This window comes from Cynocephalus volans, chromosome 1 (assembly GCF_027409185.1).
Source record: "Cynocephalus volans isolate mCynVol1 chromosome 1, mCynVol1.pri, whole genome shotgun sequence".
NCBI lineage: Eukaryota > Metazoa > Chordata > Mammalia > Dermoptera > Cynocephalidae > Cynocephalus > Cynocephalus volans.
This window is the reverse complement of record NC_084460.1, coordinates 237934236-237961933: the sequence shown is the minus strand read 5'-3', so window position 1 is coordinate 237961933 and position 27698 is coordinate 237934236. Positions and strand designations below refer to the sequence as shown.

Here is a 27698-nt window from a genome sequence, read left to right as displayed (position 1 = left end):
TGACAAAGAACGTTATGTACTAACTTTAGCTAAGAACATTATGTGCATTAACTCATTTGACACTCATAACAGATAACTTTGAATTCTACTTTTTACAGGAAGTAGCGGTCTCAGTAACCACTTCTCTACTTCATTGTTATCCATTCGCTCCTTTTTTTCTCTAATAATGAAAATAGGTATACATCCCACAGGCTAAGGGCAATCCTTTTACATAAGCACTGGATTCCGTCTTCCCAGGATCCTAACTCCATCCAATATCCTCTTTCTTTTATTTTAACCCCCTCACTTTCTATTAGCTCTATCCTGTCAGAATTCAGATATGTTCTTAGCTCCTACCTTAACAAAAAAAGAAAGAAAAGCTTCTCCTAACCCTTACTAAGCATCATCCAGTCTCAGTCTTTTTGTAGCCATGTTTCTTAAGAATTGTCGAAATTTACTTTCTATTTCCTAAACTTCCATTCATTCCACTACAACGTGGTTTCTGCTCCTACTTTATGAAGCCTGTGACCTCTTTCCAGCATTTGACACCACTATCTATTCCTTCATTTAAACTCTTCTTCGGGCTTCTTGGACATCACCACGCCTGTGAAAGGTAAGTGATACAGGTGACCTAAAAAGAGTGGAATCAAAGTTACAATAAAGTAGGGCACACGTATGGGAAAGGAAACAATGGTGCGTGGAGATCGCTCCTCTTTTTTTGCATTTGTTTGTTTGTTGGTGGCTGGCGGGTCTGGGAAACCCAACCCTTAACACTGTGTTAGCAGCACCACGCTCTACCTAGTGACCTAACCCGCCAGCCTGAGATCGCTATTTTTTGAGAGGGGACTTGGGAGACAAAGAGCAAAAGGGTCACATCGGGCCATAGAACAACGTGACTGTTACGTTCCCCCTCTCTCCCGCATCACTTTCACCCGCTTTCTTTCATCCTTTGAGGGCCTGCAGGTACTCAAGGCAAAGCTAGGGAATAACGGGCACGCGACTTGCCGCGAGGGCAAGCCCCGGGTCTGCGAGCGGGTGGACGCCCGGCCAGGGCTGCGGATGGGGGCGATGAGGCGACGGGGTCACCAGCGGCGCCGGACCGAGGGTGCCAGTCGGCGCCGGGCCGCTGGGTGGCGGACGCGTCCCCGAGTGCGTGGCAGCGCTTCCGGTCCCGGCCAAGGTGCGGGTCGCCTCCGGAGGCGCGGGGACGCGGTGCGAGCGATCCTGTCGCGGGTCCAGGCACGCGCCGCCGCCGTGTCCGAGGGGCCCGAGGGCGGCGTGGGATACCCAGGAGGCGGGTCGGAGGCCGGCCCGGCGCGCCCCATGACCGCGCTTCTCCTTGGAGCGTGTTTCCTGCCGCGGCCCCGGCCCGCGGCGCTGAAAAGGGGGCGGGGGTAGGGAGAAAACGAGACTCCGGTTAAACAGATTTCTCCGCAGATCCCGTGTCGCTAAACCTTGTGCGGCCCACCCACCCAACACACCCCAAAATGAAGAAATTAAGGCTTAAGGAACTGGAGAGTCGCCTGCAACAAGTGGATGGATTCGAAAAGCCGAAGCTACTTCTAGAACAGTACCCGACCAGGCCGCACATTGCAGGTAGGGCGGCTGGCTTACCACGCCCTTGCTCCCGGGGCTACTCCTGTCTGTTCAGTCCATGAGGAAAGTAGAACAGTTGTTTGGATACAAAGAATGTCTAGAGAAATTCTGCCCTAAGATCACGCATCACGTTAGAGAGGACTTCCTTGACACCGCAGCTAAGACCCCTGCACCCAACACAGTATCTTTTTACTGTTTGGTTTCCTGAGTACGGGTTTCCTGAGTACGCCTTAGTACTGTCAGACATCTTTTAAACCTGTTTCTCATCACTGTGTAAACTCCTTGAGGGCAAGGAATTTGTGAGTCTTGTTCACAACTGAATTCCCAGTGCCTAGAAGAGTTGCTGGTACTATTCTGGAGCTCAGTAAACATTTGCTACATAAGGATTCATTTCCGATTACAATGAATTGCCAGGGCTATAATTCCTGTGCTATAATCTTTCCTAGAAATGAATGCCAGAGTTGGCAGCAGCAGGACTGAGTTTAACAAAGCCAGAGTATGTGCCGGATAAAGATGAGGATTCATTTCAATTTTAACAAATTATTTGAGAATTAGTATTGTTGCTTGATGGCAGAGATTGATACTGGGAGTACCGGAGAGAATACAGGGAAACCTATTTATATTTAATAAGCGTATTATCAAAGTCGTTGGGGAGCCTTAGGAAAATTAATTTGCTGGGAACACCTGCAAGGAGGAATCTTTTCCAGTTCCAAAATAGTTGTTTGTAAGCTGCCAATGAAAGTCAAAGAGAATACATGCGTACCTGCACTTAACTCCAAGGTATTGTCATATTCCAACCAAAAATTGGCACAAAACTGTGTCTACGTTAAGAACAGTTTTCGTAATTTAGATAATTAATTCTTACAATCTGCTGGCTGTAGGGTTTTTAGTGGAACTCAATTTAAAAAAAAAAATTTCAAGTTAAATTAGAATAGAAGAATTTAAAAAAAATTTTTTTTAAACAATTAATTGTTTCACATCCAGTGTGTAATATGCACATGGGCGCACTCAGTTCTTGAGATACCAGCTTCAAAGTCACTAACACCTGCAGCAGTAATCAGGACAATAGTCAGCTCGAGATGTCCCTGTAATTGTGTTTTTAACAAAACCTCTGGGTCCTCACACATCAGTGATGGCCAGCAGTAATTGGCTGGGCTTAGGTATCCACAGGGAGACATCCGTGGTGTTAACTGATGCTTAACCTTCGGCATATCCAAGATCCTTGTGTATTTGAAAGATCCCTTTCCAATCTCAGCACCTTCTGTCCTGCTCCTCAGTAGTTCTCTTATCAGATCTCATTTATAGATTATGAATATATGTGTCTAAAGGCGATACTGGGATAATTCCATTTTCCGTGAACTTTTTGAAGTACCATTGTATGTATGTGTGTATAGCAATGTTTCAAACAGGCTGAGGAAAAATACAACATTTTGACTTTATTTTTCTCATTTTAACTGAGAGACTGGTCACAGTTTTATCATTCTTGGCATTGTCAGCAGACTAGTTTTTGGGAGCCACTGGTGTCTGTTATCCTCCTTTATGGTGCCTTATTTACTACATATCAGGCTATTACACCTTATCTTTTTCTTAATAATCTGGAACACCATTTGGGAGAGGACTAAATAATGCAAGAAAAGAAATTATTTTAGGAAGAGTCATTTGCACAAATTGGATTTTAGTCATCAGATTTGTTACTTATTCCCTAATATATTTTTTGATCTTCTAGCATGTATGCTCTATACAATCCATAACACATATGATGACATTGAAAACAAACTGGTTGCAGATCTAGGATGTGGTTGCGGAGTGCTTAGCATCGGAACTGCAATGTTAGGAGCAGGGTAGGTGATCCAGTATATACTGTTTGGTTATGGGGTGGCTTTACTAAGAAGTATAGATAGGATCAACTGAATTATATTTAGGGGATTCTACAGTGTGAGATGAGGGGAGCAAGAATCTAATACTGAGTACATTTTGGATGAACACCAAAACAAACTACAAAAAATAAAAAAATAAAAATGGTAACTGCAGTAGTCCCTCGTGTACAAACTGGAGTTTCCAATCCCTACCAGATTGGGAGTTCATGCTGTTATGGAAAAGCAACACTCACTCTTACTTTGCCAATTGGGTTAAAAAGGTAAATGGTAAATAGTGTTGTTTTTGTTTTAACTTGGGATCTATAAGTTGCCACTCTTTGTGTGTTTTGTATTTATAGGTTGTGTGTTGGATTTGACATAGATGAAGATGCATTGGAAATATTTAATAGAAATGTGGAAGAGTTTGAGTTAACAAATGTTGACATGGTTCAATGTGATGTGTGCTCCTTGTCTAACAGAATGTCCAAGTCATTTGATACAGTAATTATGAATCCTCCCTTTGGGACCAAAAATAATAAAGGTTGGTAACAAAAATCAGGTGTACTGGTGTATTTGTGGAAAAGCAAGTTTTAAAAACCATTTTATCATTGACTGTTTGGGTTAAATGATAAAATAATTGCTCATTAAATAAACCTGTATAGTTACTATAATTTAAATTTCAATTTGTTTAATGCATGTATAAGAAAATGAAATTTTTAATCTGTTTTCACAAATTTGTGTTAAGTAAATAGAGATAGTCTTTTTATTCATTTATTATTTATGCCCCATTTGCTTTCAAAAATGATTTGCTTAACGCTTATGAATGATAATGAAACCTATAAAGGATTTTATACTTTTAGAACATGTTTTTAATGCCTTAGCATACCTGAGGGTTTCAACATGTGCCCATTACTCACTGTGGCTATTAATTTTGTGTGTACTAGGGGCAAGGAAGGTAGAAAGTAAGAAGAGGAAAAGACATGTTTTTTGTTTGTTTGTTTGTTTTTGTTTTTTTGACCAGTAAAGGGATCGCAACCCTCGGCACGGTGTGGTCTGCACCACGCTCAGCCAGTGAGCGCACCGGCCATCCCTATATAGTATCCGAACCTGCAGCCTCGGTGCTACCAGCACTGCACTCTCCGGAGTGAGCCACGGGGCTGGCCCAGACATGTATAGTTTAAAAAGTCCCTCTCTCCCAAGAGGATTCAAATTACTACTCTGTGTGTTCCTTTTTCCCCTTTTTGAAAGTCATTAATTTGGAACATAATATCAAAATTTTTACTTTAGTTTTATTTAACCAAGACAGTATAATTCTGTTTTATTCTATCAACCTTAAAAGAAATATTTTGATATTTATTTATTTATTTCTATCCTGTCTTATTGCAGAAAGAATTTGAGACAGCTATTTTGGAGTTCAGAAAAAAATGTTTCTGAATCCTATTCTTTTATCTTGGTAAGCAGTACATAAGGTAAATAGGAGCTTTTTTCTACTCTCCACAGGGACAGATATGGCTTTTCTCAAGACTGCTTTGGAAATGGCAAGAACAGCAGTATATTCTTTACACAAATCTTCAACTAGAGAAGTAAGTTCAAATCATCCTGATATTCTGAGTCATTTATTTTTAAATTCATGAGAGTGTTTTAAGCATTTGCTGTGAACACTAAATACCACAGTTTCTATTTCTCCTGACCTTATTGACATCTGGCACTTAGGAACTGAATTTTTCCTTTAACAGCTAGCATCTGTAATTAGCTTTTTTTCAGCCTATGTGACTAACTTCTTTTGTCAAGATTTATTCAAACAGGAAGCATTGCCAGGAAAAAAGAGACTGTAATTCAGGATTTGAGAAGTGTGGTATAACTAGGGTTACAGTATGTTCTGGTTTGCCTGGATAAGTCCTAGTCAATGTCTTTTGTCCCAGTGTCCCTGTATGGCCTGGTGTGCTTAAGGGAGGCAAAAAGTCCAAGTTTTTAATAACGCTGAGACTGTAGCTAAACATCTGAGTTCAGAAACCACCTATTCTGTTATTCTTTTTTTGTTTGTTTGTTTTGGTCACTGGCTGGTACAGGGATCTGAACCCTTGATCTTGGTGTTATCAGCACCATGCTCTAACCAAGTGAGCTAACCGGCCAGCCCCTTCCATTTTGGGGGGGCCGGCATATAACACATGGAGTGTATAAGATGTATTCCAGGAAACTGAGAGGAGAGAGAGTACTTTTTTTAGTGTCCATATAACATAGCTATTAACAAAAGACCCAGGAGTCAGACTGCACAGGTTCAAATCCAAGCTCTGCTGCTTCCCAGCTATGTTACTTTGGTCAAGGTGCTTGAGTTTCAGTTTCCTCATCTATACTGTACTGACTTGTACTCTTAGTGTAAGGAACTAAGTGTACCCTATACTCCATATAGTTGTGAGGATTGAATGAGTTAATATTTACAAAGCACTTAGATCAGTGTCTGGCATATGCAATTGCTATGTGTTAGCTATTATTATTACTTTAAATCATACATGTATTTAGAGATTTTAATGTGGATTTGTAGGAAAAATATTTTATTTGTGTAAATACAGCATATAGTAACCCAGTTGGAAATAATTAATAAATTCCAGGAAAATAGTAATATAATAACCCTTTAAAAGGATAAAATCAAACAGCTAAAAAGAAATATATTGCTAACAGTGAATAGTGTGGTACATGTAGGCAAGCAACAGAACACACTGTAACTAACTACTGGTAAATGAATCCTCATTTAATATATGAAAGCAAACACCAGTAAATATTGGTATCCAAAAACCTTGAACTGGAGGGTCCCCAAGACCACCCTCAGGTTTGATGGTTCACTAGGAAATCTCACAGGACTCAGCATATAGTTATACTCATGGCTAATTTATTACAGCGAAAGGATACAGAGCAAAATCAGCAAAGGGAAAGGCACATGGAGCAAAGTTTGGGGGAGACCAGGTGCAAGCTTCCAGTCTTCTCCCAGTGGAGTAACACAGGACAGGCTTAATTCCTCCAGCATGAATTGTGACAGCATATGAAATATTGCCAGCCACGGAGAGTCAGAGCCTAGAGTGTTTGCTGGGGACCAATCATGTGGGCATTCCCCTTTCTGACACATACCCAAATTCCAGACTCCTACTTGGAAAGTTGGTGTTTAGCATAAACAGTTTAGGCACAGTGAACCACTCATTACCTAAGGGGGTGGGAAGTGGGAACCTTCCCAAAATCCAAATTCCCTTATTCCAGCCAAGGGCCAAACTTGTAAGCAGGCCTTTCTAAGGATAAGCAGTCAGGCCTGCTATGAACTCTTTACTACACAGCTTGACATAACATGAATTTTATCTAACTCACATGCAGTTTGTGCAGTAAAATATGCCAGTAAGAAAGTGTACAATTGAATAGCAAAATCTAGTTATTTAAAATGAATTCCTGTGGCCACATTACCATCTGTGTTTGGTATTGCCATGCTCCACCACTAGGAGGCAGCATTATCAGCATTGCCTTGGCAGGCTTAATGGTCAAATTTAAAATGAATATTTCATCAATTTAAGTGCATTTTTCACTTAGTGAAGTATTTCCAGTAGCACAGTAACTAAATAACTTAAGAAACTAATCTGGTGTGCATACTGGGAAGGAAGTATGATAAAGGAATGAACTTCTAATATTGACAGTCCTTATTTTATGCTGCAGATATATCTGCTGTAAGCATGTAATTTTCCTTAAGAATTCTATATAATTAGTAACATTGTTACTTAAGCTTACCCCAAACCCTTAACAAGAGTACTTCAAAAAGTTTGTGCAAAGATTCATATTGTCTTTTAATTCTATTTTTCCACGAACTTTTTGAAGTACCGCATATTAAAAGAAAAGTACCTTTTCTTTTTTTTTTTTTTTTTTTTTTTTTTTTTTTTAAATTTTATTTTGTCGATATACATTGTAGCTGATTAATGCTCCCCATCACCAAAACCTCCCTCCCTCCCCCCTCCCCCCCCTCCCCCCCAACAATGTCCTTTCTGTTTGTTTGTTGTATCAACTTCAAATAATTGTGGTTGTTATATCTTCTTCCTCCCCGCCCCCCGGTTTGTGTGTGTATGTGTGTATGTGTGTGTGTGAATTTATATATTAATTTTTAGCTCCCTCCAATAAGTGAGAACATGTGGTATTTCTCTTTCTGTGCCTGACTTGTTTCACTTAATATAATTCTCTCAAGGTCCATCCATGTTGTTGCAAATGGCAGTATTTCATTCGTTTTTATAGCTGAGTAGTATTCCATTGTGTAGATGTACCACATTTTCCGTATCCACTCATCTGATGATGGGCATTTGGGCTGGTTCCAACTCTTGGCTATTGTAAAGAGTGCTGCGATGAACATTGGGGAACAGGTATACCTACGACTTGATGATTTCCATTCCTCTGGGTATATTCCCAACAGTGGGATGGCTGGGTCGTATGGTAGATCTATTTGCAATTGTTTAAGGAACCTCCATACCATTTTCCATAGAGACTGCACCATTTTGCAGTCCCACCAACAATGTATGAGAGTTCCTTTTTCTCCGCAGCCTCGCCAGCATTTATCGTTCATAGTCTTTTGGATTTTAGCCATCCTAACTGGGGTTAGATGGTATCTCAATGTGGTTTTGATTTGCATTTCCCGGATGCTGAGTGATGTTGAGCATTTTTTCATATGTCTCTTGGCCATTTGGATATCTTCCTTAGAGAAATGCCTACTTAGCTCTTTTGCCCATTTTTTAATTGGGTTGCTTGTTTTCTTCTTGTAAAGTTGTTTGAGTTCCTTATATATTCTGGATATTAATCCTTTGTCAGATGTATATTTTGCAAATATTTTCTCCCACTCTGTTGGTTGTCTTTTAACTCTTTTAATTGTTTCTTTTGCTGTGCAGAAGCTTTTTAGTTTGATATAATCCCATTTGTTTATTTTTCCTTTGGTTGCCCGTGCTTTTGGGGTCGTATTCATGAAGTCTGTGCCCAGTCCTATTTCCTGAAGTGTTTCCCCTATGTTTTCTTTAAGAAGTTTTATTGTCTCAGGGTGTATGTTTAAATCCTTAATCCATTTTGAGTTGATTTTAGTATACGGTGAGAGGTATGGATCTAGTTTCATTCTCCTGCATATCGATATCCAGTTATCCCAGCACCACTTGCTGAAGAGGCAGTCCCTTCCCCAGTGAATAGGTTTGGTGCCTTTGTCAAAGATCAGATGGCAGTAAGTGTGTGGGTTGATTTCTGGATTCTCTATTCTATTCCATTGGTCAGTGTGTCTGTTTTTATGCCAGTACCATACTGTTTTGGTTATTATAGCTTTGTAGTATAGCTTAAAGTCAGGTAGTGTTATGCCTCCAGCTTTATTTTTTTTGCTGAGCATTGCTTTGGCTATTCGTGGTCTTTTATTGTTCCATATAAATGTCTGAATAGTTTTTTCCATTTCTGAGAAAAATGTCTTTGGAATTTTGATGGGGATTGCATTGAATTTGTATATCACTTTGGGTAGTATGGACATTTTCACTATGTTGATTCTTCCAATCCAAGAGCATGGAATATCTTTCCATCTTCTTGTATCCTCTCTAATTTCTCTCAGCAGTGGTTTGTAGTTCTCATTATAGAGATTTTTCACCTCCTTGGTTAACTCAATTCCTAAGTATTTTATTTTTTTGGTGGCTATTGTAAATGGGCAGGCTTTCTTGATTTCTCCTTCTGCATGTTCACTATTGGAGAAAAGAAATGCTACTGATTTTTGTGTGTTGATTTTGTATCCTGCTACTGTGCTGAAATCATTTATCAATTCCAACAGTTTTTTTGTAGAGGTTTTAGGCTGTTTGATATATAGGATCATGTCATCTGCAAACAGGGACAGTTTGACTTCATCTTTTCCAATCTGGATGCCCTTTATTTCCTTCTCTTCTCTGATTGCTCTGGCTAGTACTTCCAACACTATGTTGAATAGGAGTGGTGAGAGTGGGCATCCTTGTCTAGTGCCTGTTCTTAAAGGAAAAGCTTTCAGCTTTTCCCCATTCAGGATGATATTGGCAGTGGGTTTGTCATATATGGCTTTAATTATGTTGAGATACTTTCCCTCTATACCTAACTTATTGAGGGTCTTTGTCATGAATGAGTGCTGAACTTTATCAAATGCTTTTTCAGCATCTATCGAGATGATCATATGGTCCTTGTGTTTGAGTTTATTAATATGGTGTATCACATTTATTGATTTGCGTATGTTGAACCAACCTTGCATCCCTGGGATGAATCCCACTTGATCGTGATGAATAATTTTTCGTATGTGTTGCTGTATTCTGTTTGCTAGTATTTTAGTGAGGATTTTTGCATCTATATTCATCAAGGATATCGGCCTGTAGTTTTCTTTTTTGGTTATATCTTTACCTGGTTTTGGTATCAGGATGATGTTTGCTTCATAGAATGAGTTTGGGAGATTTGCGTCCGTTTCAATCTTTTGGAATAGTTTGTAAAGAATCGGTGTCAATTCCTCTTTGAATGTTTGGTAAAATTCTGCTGTGAATCCATCTGGTCCTGGGCTTTTCTTTGTTGGGAGCCTTCTGATAACAGCTTCAATCTCCTTTATTGTTATTGGTCTGTTCAGATTTTCTACGTCTTCACGGTTCAGTTTTGGGAGCTTGTGTGTGTCCAGAAATTTATCCATTTCCTCCAGATTTTCAAATTTGTTGGCGTACACTTGTTTATAGTAGTCTCGAATGATTCCTTGTATTTCAGATGAATCAGTTGTAATATCGCCTTTTTCATTTCTAATTTTTGTTATTTGAGTCTTCTCTCTTCTTTTTTTTGTTAGCCATGCTAATGGTTTGTCAATTTTATTTATCTTTTCAAAAAACCAACTTTTTGATTCGTTGATCTTTTGAATTGTTTTTTGGTTTTCAATTTCATTCAGTTCTGCTCTGATCTTAATGATTTCTTTCCGTCTGCTAACTTTAGGATTGGATTGTTCTTGTTTTTCTAGTTCTTTAAGGTGAAGTGTTAGGTTGTTCACTTGCCATCTTTCCATTCTTCTGAAGTGAGCATTTAATGCAATAAATTTTCCCCTCAATACTGCTTTTGCAGTATCCCACAGGTTTTGGTATGATGTATCATTGTTTTCATTAGTTTCAATAAACTTTTTGATTTCCTGCTTGATTTCTTCTTGGACCCATATGTCATTAAGTAGAATGCTGTTTAATTTCCATGTGTTTGTATAGTTTCCAGAGTTTCGTTTGTTATTAATTTCTAGTTTTAATCCATTGTGGTCTGAGAAGATACATGGGATAATTCCAATTTTTTTGAATTTACTGAGACTTGATTTGTGACCTAATATGTGATCTATCCTGGAGAATGATCCATGTGCTGATGAGAAGAATGAATATTCTGAGGTTGTTGGGTGGAATGTTCTGTAGATATCTGCCAATTCCAATTGGTCTAGAGTCTTGTTTAGATCTTGTGTTTCTCTACTGATTCTTTGCCTAGATGATCTGTCTAATATTGACAGTGGAGTGTTCAGGTCCCCTGCTATTATGGTATTAGTGTCTATTTCCTTCTTTAGGTCTAATAGAGTTTGTTTTATAAATCTGGCTGCTCCAACATTGGGTGCGTACATATTTATGATTGTTATGTCTTCTTGATGGATCAGTCCTTTTATCATTAAGTAGTGTCCCTCATTGTCTCTTTTTATGGTTTTTAGTTTAAAGTCTATTTTGTCAGATATAAGAATAGCCACTCCAGCTCGTTTTTCTTTTCTGTTTGCATGGTAAATCTTTTTCCATCCTTTCACTCTTAGTCTGTGTGAATCTTTATGGGTGAGGTGGGTCTCTTGTAGGCAGCATATAGTTGGGTCCTGTTTTTTGATCCAGTCAGCCAGTCTGTGTCTTTTAATTGGGGAATTTAAGCCTTTAACATTAAGAGTTGTTATTGAAAGGTGTTGATTTATTCCTAGCATTTTATTGGTTGTTTGGTTGTCTTAGGTGTCTTTTGTTCCTTGCTTTCTGATTTACTGTTTGGTTTCTTTGTTTGTTGGTTCCTTAGGTTGTAGATAGTGTTTTTGTTAGCTTGTTTTCTCTTCATGAATGCCATTTTTATTGTACTAGCGGGTTTAGATTTTTCTTAGGTTTTTATGGCAGTGGTAGTTATTTTTCAGGAACCAAACCCAGTACTCCCTTGAGGATTTCTTGTAAGGGTGGTCTTGTGGTAGTGAACTCCCGCAGTTTTTGTTTGTCTGAGAAATATACTATTTGCCCCTCATTTCGGAAGGATAGCCTTGCAGGGTAGAGTATTCTTGGCTGGCAATCTTTGTCTTTTAGTATTTTGAAAATATCATCCCATTCCTTTCTAGCTTTTAGGGTTTGTGATGAAAAGTCTGATGTTAACCTGATTGGGGCTCCCTTATAGGTGATTTGATGCTTCTCTCTTGCAGCTTTTAAGATTCTCTCTTTGTCTCTGAGTTTTGCCAATTTGACTATGACATGTCTTGGAGAAGGCCTTTTTGGGTTGAATACGTTTGGAGATCGTTGAGCTTCCTGGATCTGAAGATCTGTGATTTTTCCTATACCTGGGAAGTTTTCTGCCACTATTTTGTTGAATATGTTTTCAATGGAATCTCCATTTTCTTCCCCTTCTGGAATACCCATGACTCGGATATTTGAGCGCTTGAGGTTGTCTGATATCTCTCTCAGATTTTCTTCCATGTCCTTGATTCTTTTTTCTTTCTTTTTGTCTGCTTGTGTTATTTCAAACAGCCCATCTTCAAGTTCAGAGGTTCTCTCTTCAACTTCGACAAGCCTGCTGGTTAAACTCTCCGTTGTGTTTTTTATTTCGCTGAATAACTTCTTCAGTTCAGCAAGTTCTGCTACATTTTTTTTCAGGACATTGATTTCCTTGTATATTTCCTCTTTCAGATCCTGTATACTTTTCCTCATTTCATCATGATGTCTAGCTGAGTTTTCTTGTATCTCATTCAGTTTCCTTAGAATTATCACTCGAAATTCCTTGTCAGTTATTTCAAGGGCTTCTTGTTCTATAGGATCTAGAGTATGAGATTTATTAACTTTTGGTGGTGTACTTTCTTGATTTTTTGTATTTCTGGTGTCTTTTTTTTGGTGTTTATTCATTGTTGCAGGGGGTTTCACAGTCCACCGGTTTAAGACTAATGACTAACTAGGATGTTGCTGTGGTTGCCAATTTGGTATGGCTCCCGCCGTGACTGCTCAGTTGGCCTCTAGTGTCTTGTGTGAGTGGTTGCCTCGGGTCTTGGGCTTCTCCGGGGATCCACCTTTCTGGTCAGCTTGTACTCTGCTGGGCTGGTGGATCACGTACCACAGGGTGTGTGATCTCTGTTGAGCTTTCACTTTCTGTACAGGACTTCTCCCCTTTCCGTGTGCTCTGGCCCAGGCTGTTAGATCATGCAGTGGCGACCCCACCGGGTGTGTGGTTTCTGTCGAGACTCCGCCTCCCTGGCCGCAGGTCACCCCCCTCTGTGAACACTGTGCTGGGCTGGGGCGTGTCTTCTGCACCCCTCGTCTATCAGCTGGGCCTTCAAGACCCTGCTCAGCACCGCCTCGCCCAGGAAGTCTACCAGGTTTCTGCTAGGCACAGACGACCGGTCTCTCTGGGTGCCTTTGTAGCACTGTGTAGATCTTTCTCGGGTCTTGTTCACCTTTGTATCCCCCCGGTATAAACCGAGTCTAGTGCCCGCCTGCAGCCTGCTCTCCGGCAGGTTCAAGCGGACCTGGGAACTCTCCTACCGCACTATTCCCAACCAGAAATTCGTTAGGCTTTTTTCCAAACTGGTGATCGCAGAGATGGTATCTGCCTCCCAGTAACAGGAAGTTTACCGGGGCCAGAGTCCAGGGTGTGGTGGAGTGACAGTCGGCCCGCCCGTACTTCCTAGCCCTCCCAAAACTGGTCGGGACGCCCCACACCCCCAGCCCTGCCAGAGAACCGTGGAGGGAGTGGGAGAGGAGGTCGGCCCGCAGGGTCCGGAAAGCCCCGCGCCAGGCCAAGCAAATGGGCTCAGTGATGGCCGAGCGGGGCGGAGCTGCCCGCACCTGGGAAAATGGAGGCAGCACCGGGGCAAGGAGTGGCCTGGTGGTGCAGGCGGGGAGCCGCGTGGGCATCCACCCCCCGAACAGAGCTTTGCCAGGGATCACTCACAGTGCTGTGCCAGGTCGGGCGCTCGCTCTGTCTCTGGTTTGTTGCCTTCCGTGTTCTCGGCGCTGCCGCCTCGGGCTGTTCAGTCGCGGCGCCGCTCGGGCGCTCCCAGGAGTCTTCTTTAATGCCGGCCTGAAACCTCGAATCCTGGATAGGGCAGCTGGCCGCCTTCAGTGCGGCCCCAGCCTCCGGGATCCTGGCTGCATCCACAGCAGCCCTGGCGCCGTGTTCCCTGTTTCAAGACTCGCTTTTGCAGCTAAGAATCAGTTCTTTTCCTGCTCCACACTTCAAAGCTGTTGCCTGTAAATGAGGCAGCCTCTCCTGCCGGGGGCAAAGTGGCGTTGAGCCCCCACGACCGGCCAGCAGCAGCAGTCCTCCCTTAAGAGATGGCCAGAGGAAGGTCCACAAGTTTCCCGGCTGCCTGAGGCCCAGTGGCCACCTTTTCCACCTCAGCTACTCCGCGCCAGCCGCCGCAGCCGCCGCCATCTTGAAACTCTATCAGTACCTTTTCTTTTAAAGGGGCTTGATCCTCTGCCCATAGTATAGATGCATTTGACAAAATTTTTTGATGGAAATATTTAGGTAAAAAAAATGTGTTTGCTGGCAGATATGCTAACAAGCTGTGTGACTCTTGAAGTTGTTTGGGCATTGAGAACTTAGTTCTTGGCTTAGATTTGATCAGAGTAGCAAAGTAGGTAAAAGCCTGGTACCACTCCTTCAGTGTTCATCCCAAGTTCATCCCATTCATTCTTTTCCCTCTCTGCCAGAACCAACCATATCCCACTGTATATCTAACATCTTAAACCTCTTTCACTAACCTTAGGACTGTGATAGCAAAGAAATGTCATAACTTATTTCTCACAGATTTATCAAGGATCCTAGGACTCCATTCAAGTATAATATTAATTGCATTAAAAGCTAATACAGAAATTCTAGCTTTCAAAGTAGGGGAAAAAATATGTTCTGAAGTGGGATTATTTATTAAGCTCAGAGAAAAACTATAAGCACAAACATTGTCAGATAACATTGGAAATATTTGAACCTAAAATATTGAGGAAAGTTAAGTATTTTATCAATCAATTTGATGCCAGTTAATAAATATTATTATGAAGACTACCATTGTGGGCAAAATATTTAAACAGTTGTCCGTTCATAACCATGGGTCCCACACCCATGGATTCAACCAGCTGCTGATCAAAAATATTCAGAAAAAATAATACAAATACAAAAAAATACAGTGAACAACTATATACAAAGCATTTACATTGTAGTAGGCTTCAGAAATTGCATATATTACACATTTTGATGGATTTCTGAAATAGTTTATCACTTGGATTTAATTATGTAATTTGGCTCAGATTGTTAAATACTATATATTGAAATGGTTTATTTTCAAAATACTTTCCATCCAGCTGAAATTTTTATAAGGGTCTAGTTTGTAATGAAATTTAAAAAGTTTAAAAACTTAAGTGTTAATAAAAAACAATTTAAGTTTATTTAAAAATCATCTCATATTAACATGTTATTTATATTCAGCATGTTCAGAAGAAAGCTGCAGAATGGAAAATCAAGATAGATATTATTGCAGGTAAGACAAATCTCAACTCTAGTTATCTAAAAGGGGCCAACATGCATTAGTCCAACCAAAATTTTTTATACAGGTGCTGAGAAGAGATACTATAGAATATGTTTTACAGTGTGGCACAATGTACATGATTAGTAGTAGATTTGAAATGGCATAAAGGCAGGGTGAACATTTATCAAGGTTTGCCTAATTTGTCCCAATTTATGTATTTTACTGAAATTTTATAATAGCACCCAGGTATTTGGTCACTCCAGGTTCAAAGAGAACAACATATAGCATCACAGTGACTAAATACATGGGCTTAGTTGTAAGTCTATTCATGGAAAATGCCACAAAATGCCACTAGGTTATGCTTAGATAACCTTTCTCTTTCAATTTTCTAATTGCTACTGGAGCCAAGTAACATTGACCTTTTTCTTTTTGGTGGGAGAGAGAATATAAACATGCACACTATAAGTAAATCATCTTTGATACATTTTTATTAGTAAATTGAGTAATATTCACAAACAAAAAAATGGGAAAAGTGTATAACTAGAAACTAACTATAATCCAAATAATTTTTAAAAGCCTAAAATAAGAGTGCAGTAAGGGGAACATGTTTTTTACATGATAATAAACTTACCATGAATTTGGTACTGTGGTGGTAAACATAACTATTACTGTTCATAATAATTAGTAAATGTAATACATAAAAGATCTGTTGGTCTTCCTATTCAGTATTGCCATTCCTTATGCAGTCTAAGGTATTAAAATATGCAATAGAGAGCACCTTATATCAATCTCAGTAGCATACTAAGCCAGAGCCTTGCTGCTTCAAAGGTGGTCCTCAGACCATCAGCACCGACAACCCTGTGAGCTTGTTAGAAATGCAGAATTCCAAGCTCCACCCAGACCTACTGAATGAGAGAATCTGCATTTCAATAAGATCCCCAGGTGTTTTGACTGCACATTTCAGTTTGAGAGCTGTGACCTACAGGGTTAGTATTTATGTTGTAAAATATGAAAGATAGGTAGACTTATTACCATCCCTCTGAAAAACATCAGTACTAAGAGTGGAGAATCTACATTATTCTTTGGAATATGAAAAATGGGAGCTTGTGGCTTACCTCAATTGGTTAGAGCTTGGTGCTGATTTTACCGAGGTGAAGCATTTGGATCCCCTTACTGGCCAGCTGCTGCCCGCCTCCCCCCAAAAAGGGGGGGTGGTCATTGCGAGCTTCATAGGACACTGATTAGCTACTTACCACCATTACCAAAATCTGGACAAGAAATTTTTGAAATAGCATGGTTATTATGAGATTAAGTTAGCTATAGATTGTTAGGAAATGAGAAATAGAAAGGTATTATTTTTATAGATTTACTTTTGTAAATCCTTACTTATCCTTTTAAACTCTTCCTCATAACCTTGAATTTTGGTATAAATGGCCAAAATAGCAGAAATGCCAAGCTCAGTTTGCCATGGCCAATCTTGCGGATACATCAAGTCAATACTTGGATAAATTAAAGTGACAGGTCTAAAATGTACAGTTTACCAACATTTAGTAGTTTCTTAGGTTTTTTTGTGGTTGTTTTTAGTCAAGGGTGGTAAATGTTTGGAAATGTAATTTCTATCCTTAGGTGGTTTTCATTTTTACAGAGCTTCGATATGACCTGCCAGCATCATACAACTTTCATAAAAAGAAATCAGTAAGTCTGTTGATTCCAGTCTGTCTACATTCAGTTTTGAAATCAAGTTGCTTGGGTAAATACAGAAAGCCAGACTAGTAGATAGGATAAATTAACTGTGGGAAGGACCAATAATCAAAAGCCAGTACTCTAAGTTGTTTCTCAAATGCTTTGGGCACAAAAAGGAAAAAATAAGTTTTTGCTCTTTTTTTAATAGTATATATTTTATTAGTTTGTACTAATACAGCTCATATTACAAAGGCAATTTAGTGGAAGAATCTTCCTTTTGATATTTGACACAAACATACATTAAAAAAAATTTTTCGGTAACAACAAAAAAAGACAAGTTAAACAACAAAAAAATTTTTCCTTTCTTACAGGTGGACATTGAAGTGGACCTAATTCGGTTTTCTTTTTAAAAGCCTCCAAAGACAAAAGCAGCTTTGAACCTAATTAAAATGAATACAAAAATTGTTTATTAAACTACTGGTCTCCGGCACCATTTTCTGTTTTCTGTTGTTTTGATGCAGGTTCTTCTTTGTCTGTTTCTTCTCTTGTTCTTTTCACTGGTCCTACACAATAACAGAATTAATTTTGGTTAAATTCAATGTAAGCACTGCTCTATTTTAATATTGAGCCTAATTATTAATAATAATCCTTTTTAAAAGATTAGCAACAACCTCCCTACACCAATGAGGAAAGGCTTTTCTTTCTTTTAATTTTAATTTTTTGGTTTTTCATTTAGTACAGACCTTCTGATTTCTAAACTTATCTTCCAAATATCCTGTCTCCCACTTCTGAAACAGCATAACTGAGGTAAATCACAATAACTTAAGAATACCACTTATACAGAAGTTGAAAAACCACATCCTTATTCTCTCTGGCAAAAAAATTCTCATGAAAGTACCAGAGGACTTAGAAAAAAACTTACCAGCTGCACCGTTTTCACCACGTTCATCATCACTATCAAATTTAGTTTTCTTGCCCTGAAATTGTACTTTTCCTTTAGCAGACCCGGGCTGGGCAACTTTATTTCCCTTTCCTTTTCCTTTAAATCTGCGACCTGCAGAGACATATTTGATGTAGTAAAGACATTTTTTAAAGCTTCTTGTCAATATTTTTGAACACTGACTAAAATTTTTACTCAAGCAAAAATGATTTAAAATAACCAAACAGTTAAAATAAATAAATAAATAAATGACCTTTTGACTTCCATTTGTTTAGGGATTCTTGTTGATCGTCTATGATTTTTTTCAATGCTTCTTTCTCCACCTCTCCTTCTAGTACTTCCCAAGTCACTTCTTTGTTCCTTAATTGCAGATTACCGTTATTTGCCTCTTTGGCTTTATCCAGTGCTTCCCTGGCCTTTCCTTTAAATAGAATTATTCCCTATACCAAACACAAAATGAAAGACACACCCGTAGTTTTTAGTTCCATACTTAATTTCTTTGCTCAAAGTAGTTTTTCCCACCCTGCAAGTCTTCTATGCCATTACCACTTATAATGAATTTTAATAAATATCAGGAAAGGAATACTACAAAAGTAAACTGCAGTCAACAATAGCAACAGTTATAGTATAATTCAGAAAATATTATCAGATATCACATTCAGGGACAGGAATGACAAAACGAAGTAAATGATCAAATAGAAACTACTTTAATAAACACAATAAAAAGTGCTTTCTTTCTACTAATTTTATCTTCTAAAAGATATTTCTATGGATTTTTTAACTGATTGCTAAAAAGCATATGAATGTTACCAAACCTCTTTTGCTCCTCTGACAAAGTCTATCCATTTTATTTCACCATGATTTGAGAAAAGGATGTGCAAATCTTCTCTACAGGTCTGATCATCTAAATCACCCGAAAATTTCAGCAAGCATCCAATCTTTTCTTCTAGAGTTTTCTATAAAAATATACAAGGCAATCAAAGTTTCTTACAGGCAACCACAAATCAGAAATGGCTTATATCACTCTCTAACTTTACAAGGAAAAAGCTAGAAACCAAAATGCTATTTTAAAGTAGTTTAATGGTGCATTTCCTTTTGTCTTTCTTTATCCCACAGTGGCTTGCTTCTGATTTTTACTTAATTTCTTCTACAAAAGACATTTAATTAGTTATAAACTATACAAATTTGGTTATTAAGCCATCTCTGGATAAGTATTAACTTTAGGTAATATTATTTGTACATTACTTTAGTGCAATAAAAACTAGATTTGCTTACATATTTTCTTTTAAAAATCCTTAGACTTTAAAAGTTATTTTTATGATTTTGAATTATACATGCATTTGATACCAATAATATATATTTACCATTTCAGTATCTTCTGCCAACTTTTGTTTTTCTTCTTGCTCTCTACAAATAAAATATTGTAATTAGAATGTTTCATCCTAATAGAAACATTACATCCTAATAAAGCTAACCTTAATCATGATCATTAAACTACTTAATAACCAAGGCCAATTCTTAGATTTTCTGATTGATGCCAAACTGCAACACAATGTGGCCCCCCAATAATCAAGGCAGCTTAAGTTTAAGATTTCAATGTTTCACTAGCAAAAAAGAAAGGCCTATTACTGCTCATTTTAGAGCTCATCATCAGCTCTTCCCAAAACCAAACTCTACCCTTATCAAAGCTTTAAGGAATCAAATGTCAATTAGTTCAACGTACTTACTGTTTAGCTCTTAATTTAGCTTCCACTTTATTTTGCTTTCTTTCTTCATTTTTTTTTGCAAAGTAATCATCCCTAAAGAACACACAATATGGAGGCTAAATTCATGAGAACAAAGATAAGACTGCAAATTATTTTGAATGATTTAAGACATGGCATAGCAAGGAATATTACATACATTTTCTATTAACGCAATTACCTAAAAATTCAAAATGACAAGAAGTTACTGTCTTTTTTTTAAAATAGGAGTTTTACTAAGAAAAAATTCACATACCATAAAATTCACACTTTTAAAGTGTATATGCAATGTTAGTATATTCAGAGTTCTATAACCATCACTAATTTCAGAACATTTTCATGACCCTAAAAAGAAATCCCATATCCATTAGCCAGTCTCAAGTTGGTTTTCACTTATCATTAATGTATAGGGGAAAAAAAAGTAAGTCAGAAATACATACTTTAATGTTTTAGAGTTTTCTATAGTGTTAATTTCACAAAAAGGAGAAAATTCCAAAATCCCCAAGACTGAAGAATAACAGCAATTATGAAAATCATGCTAAAAAGGAATTTTGAGGATTTAACAGACATCATGATTCATCACACCGCATCTCTGAATCAATCAGGTTTAGTATATAGCATTTAGAAAACTGTAATGCAAAAACAGGGAACTATATGGCCCTATAACTAACTTTATCATGAAAATGCTCTGGTTGGTCCTCACTTGTAGATACACACAAAGAATGTAATCTAAATCTCAAATAATCCTTTGTACTGTATAAAAATATAGGCATAGAGGGCCGGCCCGTGGCTCACTTGGGAGAGTGTGGTGCTGATAACACCAAGGCCACAGGTTCAGATCCCCATATAGGGATGGCTGATTAGCTCACCTGGCAGACAGTGGTGCTGACAACAACCCCAAGTCAAGGGTTAAAATCCCCTTACCAGTCATCTTTTAAAAATATATATATATATATAGGCATAGAGACTATGAGAAATAAGAACAGAGGAAAACTGTATAGTTATTTATTCTATGACCACACACAAAAAGCCTACATTTTAGTATCCAGCCTGATTATAAGTTTTAGATACAAAATAACTACTAAAATTTAACCATTTTTATTAATTGCTAACAGTGAAAAGGTACTAACAAACACTTTGTTACAGCCTTAAAAGACTTGTACAGTTTCCACTGAGCAAATTTCAAATATTTCTCAAAGAATACTAAAAAATATTAGCCTTATCAAGGATGCTGTCTGTTCCATGCTTCTTACCCCAGTGTACCAATTCCATATAATTAAGTGGCCAGAAGAAACATCAGCAAAAAGGCTTACTTGAAAAGTATTAGAAGGTCTGTGTCTTTGTACTTCTGGCCAGGGGTATCTACGAACTTCTTAGCAGATTCAATGCTATCAAACACAGCAAATATTGACCCCTATGATAAAAAGGGAGGAAAAGATTTTTTTTAAAGTTATGTCCCACATATTTTACATCTAGAAAAAGTATGTATCATTATATAATCATACCTTAAATGCTTTATGCAATGTTCTTCTCATCTGAATATTTAGTACTTGACCTTTATCTTCTAACCATTCTTTTATGTCATCAAGGGTTGCATCAGCTGGGAAGCCTTTCTGTGAAGAATGGGAAGAAATGTGCAAATAATAACTTCTTGGGTAAACAATTTGCCAGAAATTCTGATGGTCTTGTCTTCATTTTGTCCTTGAAATGAAGCCAGGACATACATATCTACCTCTATCTCGCTCAATCATTTAAAGCCTTGTTTAAAAGCTATTATTCTCCAGTGCAGTAAAAGTGACTCATTTGGGATCTGCTTTGAAAGAATCCAGCTGGGGCAGAAATAAAACAAGATTATTCACAGGTTAATAACTGAAGCTGAGGGGAAGACTGGCTGGCTAGCTCAGCTGGTTAGAGAGTGGTGCTGATAACACCAAAATCCAGGGTTCCATCCCTATACAGGCCAGCCACCCCCAACAACCCCCTAGCCAAAAACAAAAAAACTGAAGCTATGTAATGTTACATTACATTATTCGATTTACTTTTATACGTCTGAAAATTTCTATAATAAAAAAGCTATTTAAAAATTAATATGCTAAAGAAAATTGCTATCAAGTTAGGCTGTTGATAAATAAGAACAGCTGATATGCATTGAGTGTTGACAGTATGCCAAAGACTTTGTTCAATGGTATATGAGGTTTTTCATTTTATTTTCACGACAGTTCTATAAAGTAAAAAATATTATCCACATTTATGAAAATAAGGCTTAGAGATATTAAGAACACTGCCAAAGGACATATAGTAAGGGGTGAAGCTGTGATTCCTCAGCCCTTATTCTTATCCATTCTACTATACTTTTTTCTAAATAAATGGACTAAAGGCCCACTTACAATATATACAGATCTGTTTTTTACATCATTTTTATACTCATCAGTCACTTCAGGGAGGGGTTTGCTTGGAGATCTTCTGATTTTAGTTTTATCTTCACTGATTTCCATGAGTTCTGCCTTGGATTTACTCAATGCTTCCACTATTACATTAAAGTCTGTTGTTAGACGGTTTAACCTGAAGAATACATATAAAAACACTGTAAGACTTAGAAGTAGCGCTCATTGTTACGAGAAAAATCTAAAGATGATTTTTAAAAGGTTTTTACCTGTTGAATTTTATCATTATCTCCAAAGGTACCCAGCCTTCATCCAGTTTGATCTGCTCCTTTAAAAATTTGTCCCGTGGCAAGTTGAAGTCTCCAAAATAATACTGTGAGATGATTAGAATATATTTCAGAGCATTATATAATACTCACTCCAATCCCCTAATTTCTTTTTTATTACTATTACACTAACAAGTTCTGTTCTTTAAGCGAACGTTTATCTAACATATGCATAGAGACACTCCTTCTCAATATAAAAGCAAAGAAAAAAATCCAAGTATGACTACTTGGAATGCCAAAAGTAGCATAAAAAGTAAAAAGACAAATAGAAGTTTGTTAAGAATTCTTATAAATCAAAAAAAAAAAGGAAAAAAGAAAATGAATTCTTATATATCAAGGGGGAGGGAAAAAAACAAAATGAACACCCTGATAGAAAAATAGGTAAAGAACATAAATTAAACAAAGAAGTCCACCCTCATTAATAACCAAAGAAATACAATTTAAAGCAATAAGATACATTTTTCACCTTACTGGCTAAAATTCTAAAAATAACACAAGAACATCTACTATTGACCTGAACACGCAGAGATGATCATGTGGATAGAGATGTAAACTGGTAATGAGTACCAAGTTTTTTAAAATGTGCATAACTCTTCAGCCAGTAAAACTTCTATGAATCTTATTTTAATGAAATTAGTAAACATGCTTACTGAGATTTATATATAAAAATATTCATCATAGAACTATTATAGCTAAAAAATTAGAAAATCCTACATATTAAAGATGGGAATGGATAAATTATTGATGACGTAAAATTTTACTCCCCCCAAATTCACCCATGTTTGGTGGGGAAAAGGCAATGAAATAATTACATTAGAAATGTACCACTCTGGGCGCTGGCTGGTTAGCTCAGTTGGTTAGAGTGTGGCTCTAAAACACCAAGATCAAGGGTTTGGTCCCCCGTAAGGCCAGCCATCCACAAAAAAAAAAAGAAATGTACCACTCTGATGGGGGATGTTGATAGAGAGAGAGACTATACATGTGTGGAGGCAGGGAAATCTCTATACCATCTACTCAATTTCGCTGTGAATCTAAAACTGCTGTAAAAAGTAAAGTCCATTTTAAAAATATGGAGCAAAGTGGGAAAGGCTTTTAACCTTGATTACCCCTAGAAGGTGGGATTTGAGAAGTGGCACGCTGTGGGAGGAACATCATTTACCTTACCTATATACATATTTGTATTGTTCTAAGTTTTAAACACAGAATGAATAATTTGCAATTATAAAAAAATTAATAGAAAAAATGGTAACACAGGAAATTTTAAATGGCAGAGAGGTACAACTTTTAAAAATATAGTTCTGAGAGGTGAAAGACAAAACCCACACCAAACAATATGATCTGAGGTTCCTCAGTAAGAACATAAATTTAGGGATAATTTCCCATGCAGCCATTATTGATACTGTAAAGCTTCAACCTAAACATAATACCTACATTTGAAAAAATGCTAAGAGGACTTTGAAAATAAATACTATGTTAAATTTACAATAGCTGAGAAGATGTAACTGCACAGAAAAAACTACTAGGACCTTCAAGAATATAGTGTTATTTAAGAGGGAAGGTCCTTTACCAAGGATTTTTATGTTATCTTATGTGCCAGAAACTCTTCTAAGTGTTTTATATTTTATTAACTAATTTAATCCTTGAAACCACCTTCTAGGAGGTGTACTATCCCCATTTAATTCTAAGAATCAAAGACAAGCCAAATATTGACTAGATCCATAAATTGAAACTGAATGTTCTGTTATTTGTTTTGAGGCCCTAAATTTCCTTTCAAGGAACTTTTTTTTGCAGTTTCATAGAAAAGAATCATACCTCAATTTGATGACAGATTTTGGCCTCCAGAGCAGCCATTTTTTCATTATTACCATTTTCAGCCATTGTGGCTATCTGTAAATTTTCCCAAATTGGAATAAAGAGATTAAAAAAAATAAAAAACATAAAACTCAAGACCAGAGAGAATGTAAAAATTAGTAATATCCCACTGTTTTCTTAAAAATCAAGAATTTCTCATTTCACAAGTTGTTTCTCTAATTCTCAATATATCTCAACAAAACAACACTTTGGAATAAGTGATGGAAAACTAAAGAACTATCGATAATCTGCCCCTTTCAGTAAATCACCACCTTATCTTCTATAACAAAGCAGCCGGTTATCTTCCTTTATAGCTGGTCAAGCAAGCTTTCGGGGGAAAAAAACTCCATTCAACCACTTGCCAACCATTTCCATCTTTAAACACATCACTATCTGTCAATATATATTACTCTGACTCTCAAAAATGTTTGGGGTGGATCGCATGTCTTTTAAAATAAGTCACAGCTGACATACCAAAAACTTATCAGGAAGTTAGGTATCATAACTTTAACATGAAAAAAATCCAAACATTACAATCACGGGATAGATACTGTACGTTATGGAACATATGAAAACGAACATTTGAGAGCCTGGAGACACTAAAACATTAAATGGGGATGGGAAGGGTATATCTTCTAATTCACTAATACACTGATTATAGCCAGTTTCCTGTTTCACATCCCTGACATCAGCACTGAAGGAAAAAAAAAAAAGGCTGTTGATGCTGGTTTGCTAGAAATCACAAACCAAATCTTGACTTCAAATTACTTGCCTCCAGTGCCCTACCAAACCACCCAATCATCCACAATACACAAAAGTATATTAATAAGGACTCATTAATAAGAATGTTTGCCATTAGTTGACTAGAACTACAGTTGGTACACTTCTTGGAGGCATCGCTTGATACACTGTATTTGGTATTTAATAACCTGGATACACACCGGAAGCTCCTGCAATGGATATGCATGGTGCACGGATCCCACTACAGAATTTACTCAATCTTATGCACTGGTCTACCACGATCTATGTCTGTAAATTACTACCATGACATAGGGGCCCTTATAAAGGAAATGATGAAATAAAAGAATTATTTCTTCCCTGCAAGCCTACCCAATTTTGGAACTTGTTTCATCGGATTCCCAGAATGTACAAACGGAAGTGAAATATTACCCATGTTTTCCCATTTCACACAGAAGCAACCTGATGTGAATGAATGAGGGCCCTAAAAGCCCAAGAGAGCAATGCCGAGGGTATACCTGCGGCCCCAAGTTTTTTGGCCTCCCGTCAGTCCCACAGGCTCCGCGGAACCTTCCGGCGTTTACCCCGCGCCGACCTCCTCAAAACCTTAACGTCTGCCTTCCGCGAGACTGGAAAGCAGTGGAGATAAAAAACCGAAAAGACGCAGTGGGGATGCGTGAAGTCTCTACCCAGAGACCCTGCCAGAGCTGCGTCCCAAAGCTACCACTAGCTCGCCTGGGCCCCAGCCACGTGCGGGAGGAACCCCAGGCGCTCGCATTCCTCGCAGGGGCCAGATCGGCATCCTCCCCGAGGCCCGCGCCCCTCCGCGGCCAGCCCGCTGTGCTGCCCGGCTGCGGCCCGCGCGGCGTTCGGCCCGAACGTGAGGAAGGCGAGGAGCAGACGCACGCCGCGTGAGGCAGCGAGGAAAGGGAGCGCGCCAGCCGAGGCAGACCCTTTGTACCTTTTTCTCATTAGCCGCCGGGGGTTGCTTACCTCTAAGATGCTGGTCCCTCAGGGCCGCGCCACAGGCTCACTAAGCGACCGCAACGTCCCTATTTCCCAGTGCCGCCGGCCCTCCCAACGCGCTCTAAGAAGATGGGGGCCGTCCCGTCATCCCTTGCGGGTTGAGTGGGCGGGGCCGTGGGCGACCTACTGCCAGCGCCGCGCTCTGAGCATGCGCGCCGGCCACCTGCTCCCACGGCCCGCAGAGACCCGCCCTCCCTCCGAGGACATTGGGTTAAATTGTACTGCGGGGGGGCGGGGATGGCTGCTGGTTTGTGTTAGGATAAACATTTATTTTTAAGTATTTGTGGGTGGCATTTGTATCCTAGCCCTTCCTCTGGCTCTTTTTAATGAAGTGTTTGGCTTTTTTTTTCAGATAATGTTTTTCAAAAAAATTTTTTATATGTGTACATCGTGTTGTAGTACTCAAAATAAGTGGAATTTTTAAAAAAGATTCATGGAATCTTAGACTTGAGAAAAAAATGCGGTAGAGTTTTTAAGGGCTGGGACTCGAATCCGACTGCCTGCATTCAAATAACAGTTCTGCTTACTAACTGTGTGACCTTGGGCAAGTTGCTCAACTTCTCTGGCCCTCATGTGTAAAATAGGGCCAATGATAATATCGCCCACTTCATACAGTTACTGTAAGTATTGAACGTGATGTAATATGTACCTTGCTGGGAGCTGTCCCTAGCATACAGTAAGAGGAGTAATGTTAGTTTAAAACAAAAGCAGTGACTCCGGACCAAAATGCCATTTATTGCAGAAACCTATTGTCTCTGCTGGAGCTCTTCTCTAATAGCATGCTTACTGAACAACAATTTTAGTCAATTAATTTAAAGTTTTCCCCTTTCCTTGTTGTGAGACAATCTGTTATTTTCCCCTCAGTTTTCTTGAAAATATTAAATGATATTGGTGAAATGGCCCTTTAAATAATCTCAGGGCTTTTTGGCAGTCCTAAGACAGATCAAATGTTAATTATTTTTTTAACATGCAGTTATAGGTTGAATACAGACATTGCATCAGGCAATGAGAAAAAAATTATTAGAGTTATGCTCAGGTAGTTTAAATTCAGATTAATTAGGTTCTCTTTTAACCACTTGACAAATATTTATTCTAGTCCCTATTTTGTGTGACACAAATTAAAGCCTTAATTCTCTTTTTTGATCAAGTCAGTGAGAATATAGGTATTTAACAGAACTAATCATATGTGTCAGAGTACTCTCACTTATCCATTCTGCAAACTGTTTATTACATGCCTACTAATGTCCTGTTATGGAGCTTGACACTGGGAATAGAAAGAAGACCCAGACTCTGTCTAGAGACAGAGCCACCTAAACAAATGTCACTGCTCTTTGATTCACCACAGTGTCTGAGCAGAACTGCAGGTACAAGCTATTATCAGAAACCACACTTATTGAAGAACATTTATTTAGTGTTCCCATTGGGTCCCTGGTCCTTTGTTCTCCCTCTCCTCTCTTGTCTTTTCTTCACCTCTCTCCCTCTCCTCCAGGAGCCAAGCTCCATGCAGCCACCACTCTTTGGGGAAAATGGATTCCTGGGGGCGTAACAGGAAGCTTCATATTTTAGTTAAAGCACCTAGGATAAGATCCTCTCTCATGCTGATATCCATCTCTCTCAAAGCATAACTTTGTAAGTCAAAAGGCCATCTTTCTGGGTATACATTTGTACAATCATTTTAGAGAGTCAATTTATAGTGTGTATGAATGTTTTAGATGTGCATAGTTGATGGCCCAGAAAGTCCACTCTTACGCATACATTCTAGGGAAATTTTCACATCTGTGCACAAGAAAACATGTTCAAGAATATTCATAATGGCATGGTATGTAAATGCAGG

General features: G+C 38.4%; 2 protein-coding genes across 3 annotated transcripts; one reads left to right on the top strand and one right to left on the bottom strand.

Annotated features, from left to right (window-relative positions):
- The first annotated feature begins 1144 nt into the window (after nucleotides 1–1144).
- On the top strand, nucleotides 1145–17415 carry METTL5 (methyltransferase 5, N6-adenosine). Of its 2 annotated transcripts, XM_063094464.1 has the most exons (8): nucleotides 1145–1218; nucleotides 1417–1575; nucleotides 3302–3416; nucleotides 3791–3972; nucleotides 4932–5014; nucleotides 15135–15186; nucleotides 16820–16869; nucleotides 17229–17415. In XM_063094464.1, exons 2-8 carry the CDS (start codon nucleotides 1467–1469, stop codon nucleotides 17265–17267), a joined length of 630 nt encoding a protein of 209 aa, XP_062950534.1. In that variant the 5' UTR covers nucleotides 1145–1218; nucleotides 1417–1466; the 3' UTR covers nucleotides 17268–17415. The 2 variants fall into 2 exon arrangements, with proteins under 2 accessions (XP_062950534.1, XP_062950543.1); XM_063094473.1 differs by lacking the exon at nucleotides 1145–1218 and having other exon boundaries at nucleotides 1452–1575; nucleotides 16801–16869.
- Nucleotides 17069–25944, bottom strand: SSB (small RNA binding exonuclease protection factor La). Its single transcript, XM_063094451.1, has 12 exons — nucleotides 25832–25944; nucleotides 24062–24136; nucleotides 22193–22296; nucleotides 21927–22101; nucleotides 21045–21152; nucleotides 20853–20953; nucleotides 19525–19596; nucleotides 19162–19204; nucleotides 18613–18753; nucleotides 18051–18237; nucleotides 17780–17911; nucleotides 17069–17420 (listed from the first exon to the last, which is right to left on the bottom strand). The coding sequence occupies exons 2-12, from the start codon at nucleotides 24125–24127 to the stop codon at nucleotides 17332–17334; spliced, it is 1218 nt and encodes a 405-aa protein (XP_062950521.1). The 5' UTR covers nucleotides 24128–24136; nucleotides 25832–25944; the 3' UTR covers nucleotides 17069–17331.
- Nucleotides 25945–27698: the final 1754 nt, after the last annotated feature.

What these genes read in the sequence shown, in the direction of transcription:
- SSB (XM_063094451.1), bottom strand. Translation starts at nt 24,127, where the DNA reads ATGGCTGAAAATGGTAATAATGAAAAAATGGCTGCTCTGGAGGCCAAA. An exon ending in AAATCTGTCATCAAATTGAG is followed by an intron (nt 22,297 to 24,061) that starts GTATGATTCTTT and finishes ATCATCTCACAG; the next exon opens with TATTATTTTGGAGACTTCAA. An exon ending in ATAATGATAAAATTCAACAG is followed by an intron (nt 22,102 to 22,192) that starts GTAAAAACCTTT and finishes TGTATTCTTCAG; the next exon opens with GTTAAACCGTCTAACAACAG.
- METTL5 (XM_063094464.1), top strand. Translation starts at nt 1,467, where the DNA reads ATGAAGAAATTAAGGCTTAAGGAACTGGAGAGTCGCCTGCAACAAGTG. An exon ending in GACCAGGCCGCACATTGCAG is followed by an intron (nt 1,576 to 3,301) that starts GTAGGGCGGCTG and finishes TTGATCTTCTAG; the next exon opens with CATGTATGCTCTATACAATC. An exon ending in CAAGATAGATATTATTGCAG is followed by an intron (nt 15,187 to 16,819) that starts GTAAGACAAATC and finishes TCATTTTTACAG; the next exon opens with AGCTTCGATATGACCTGCCA.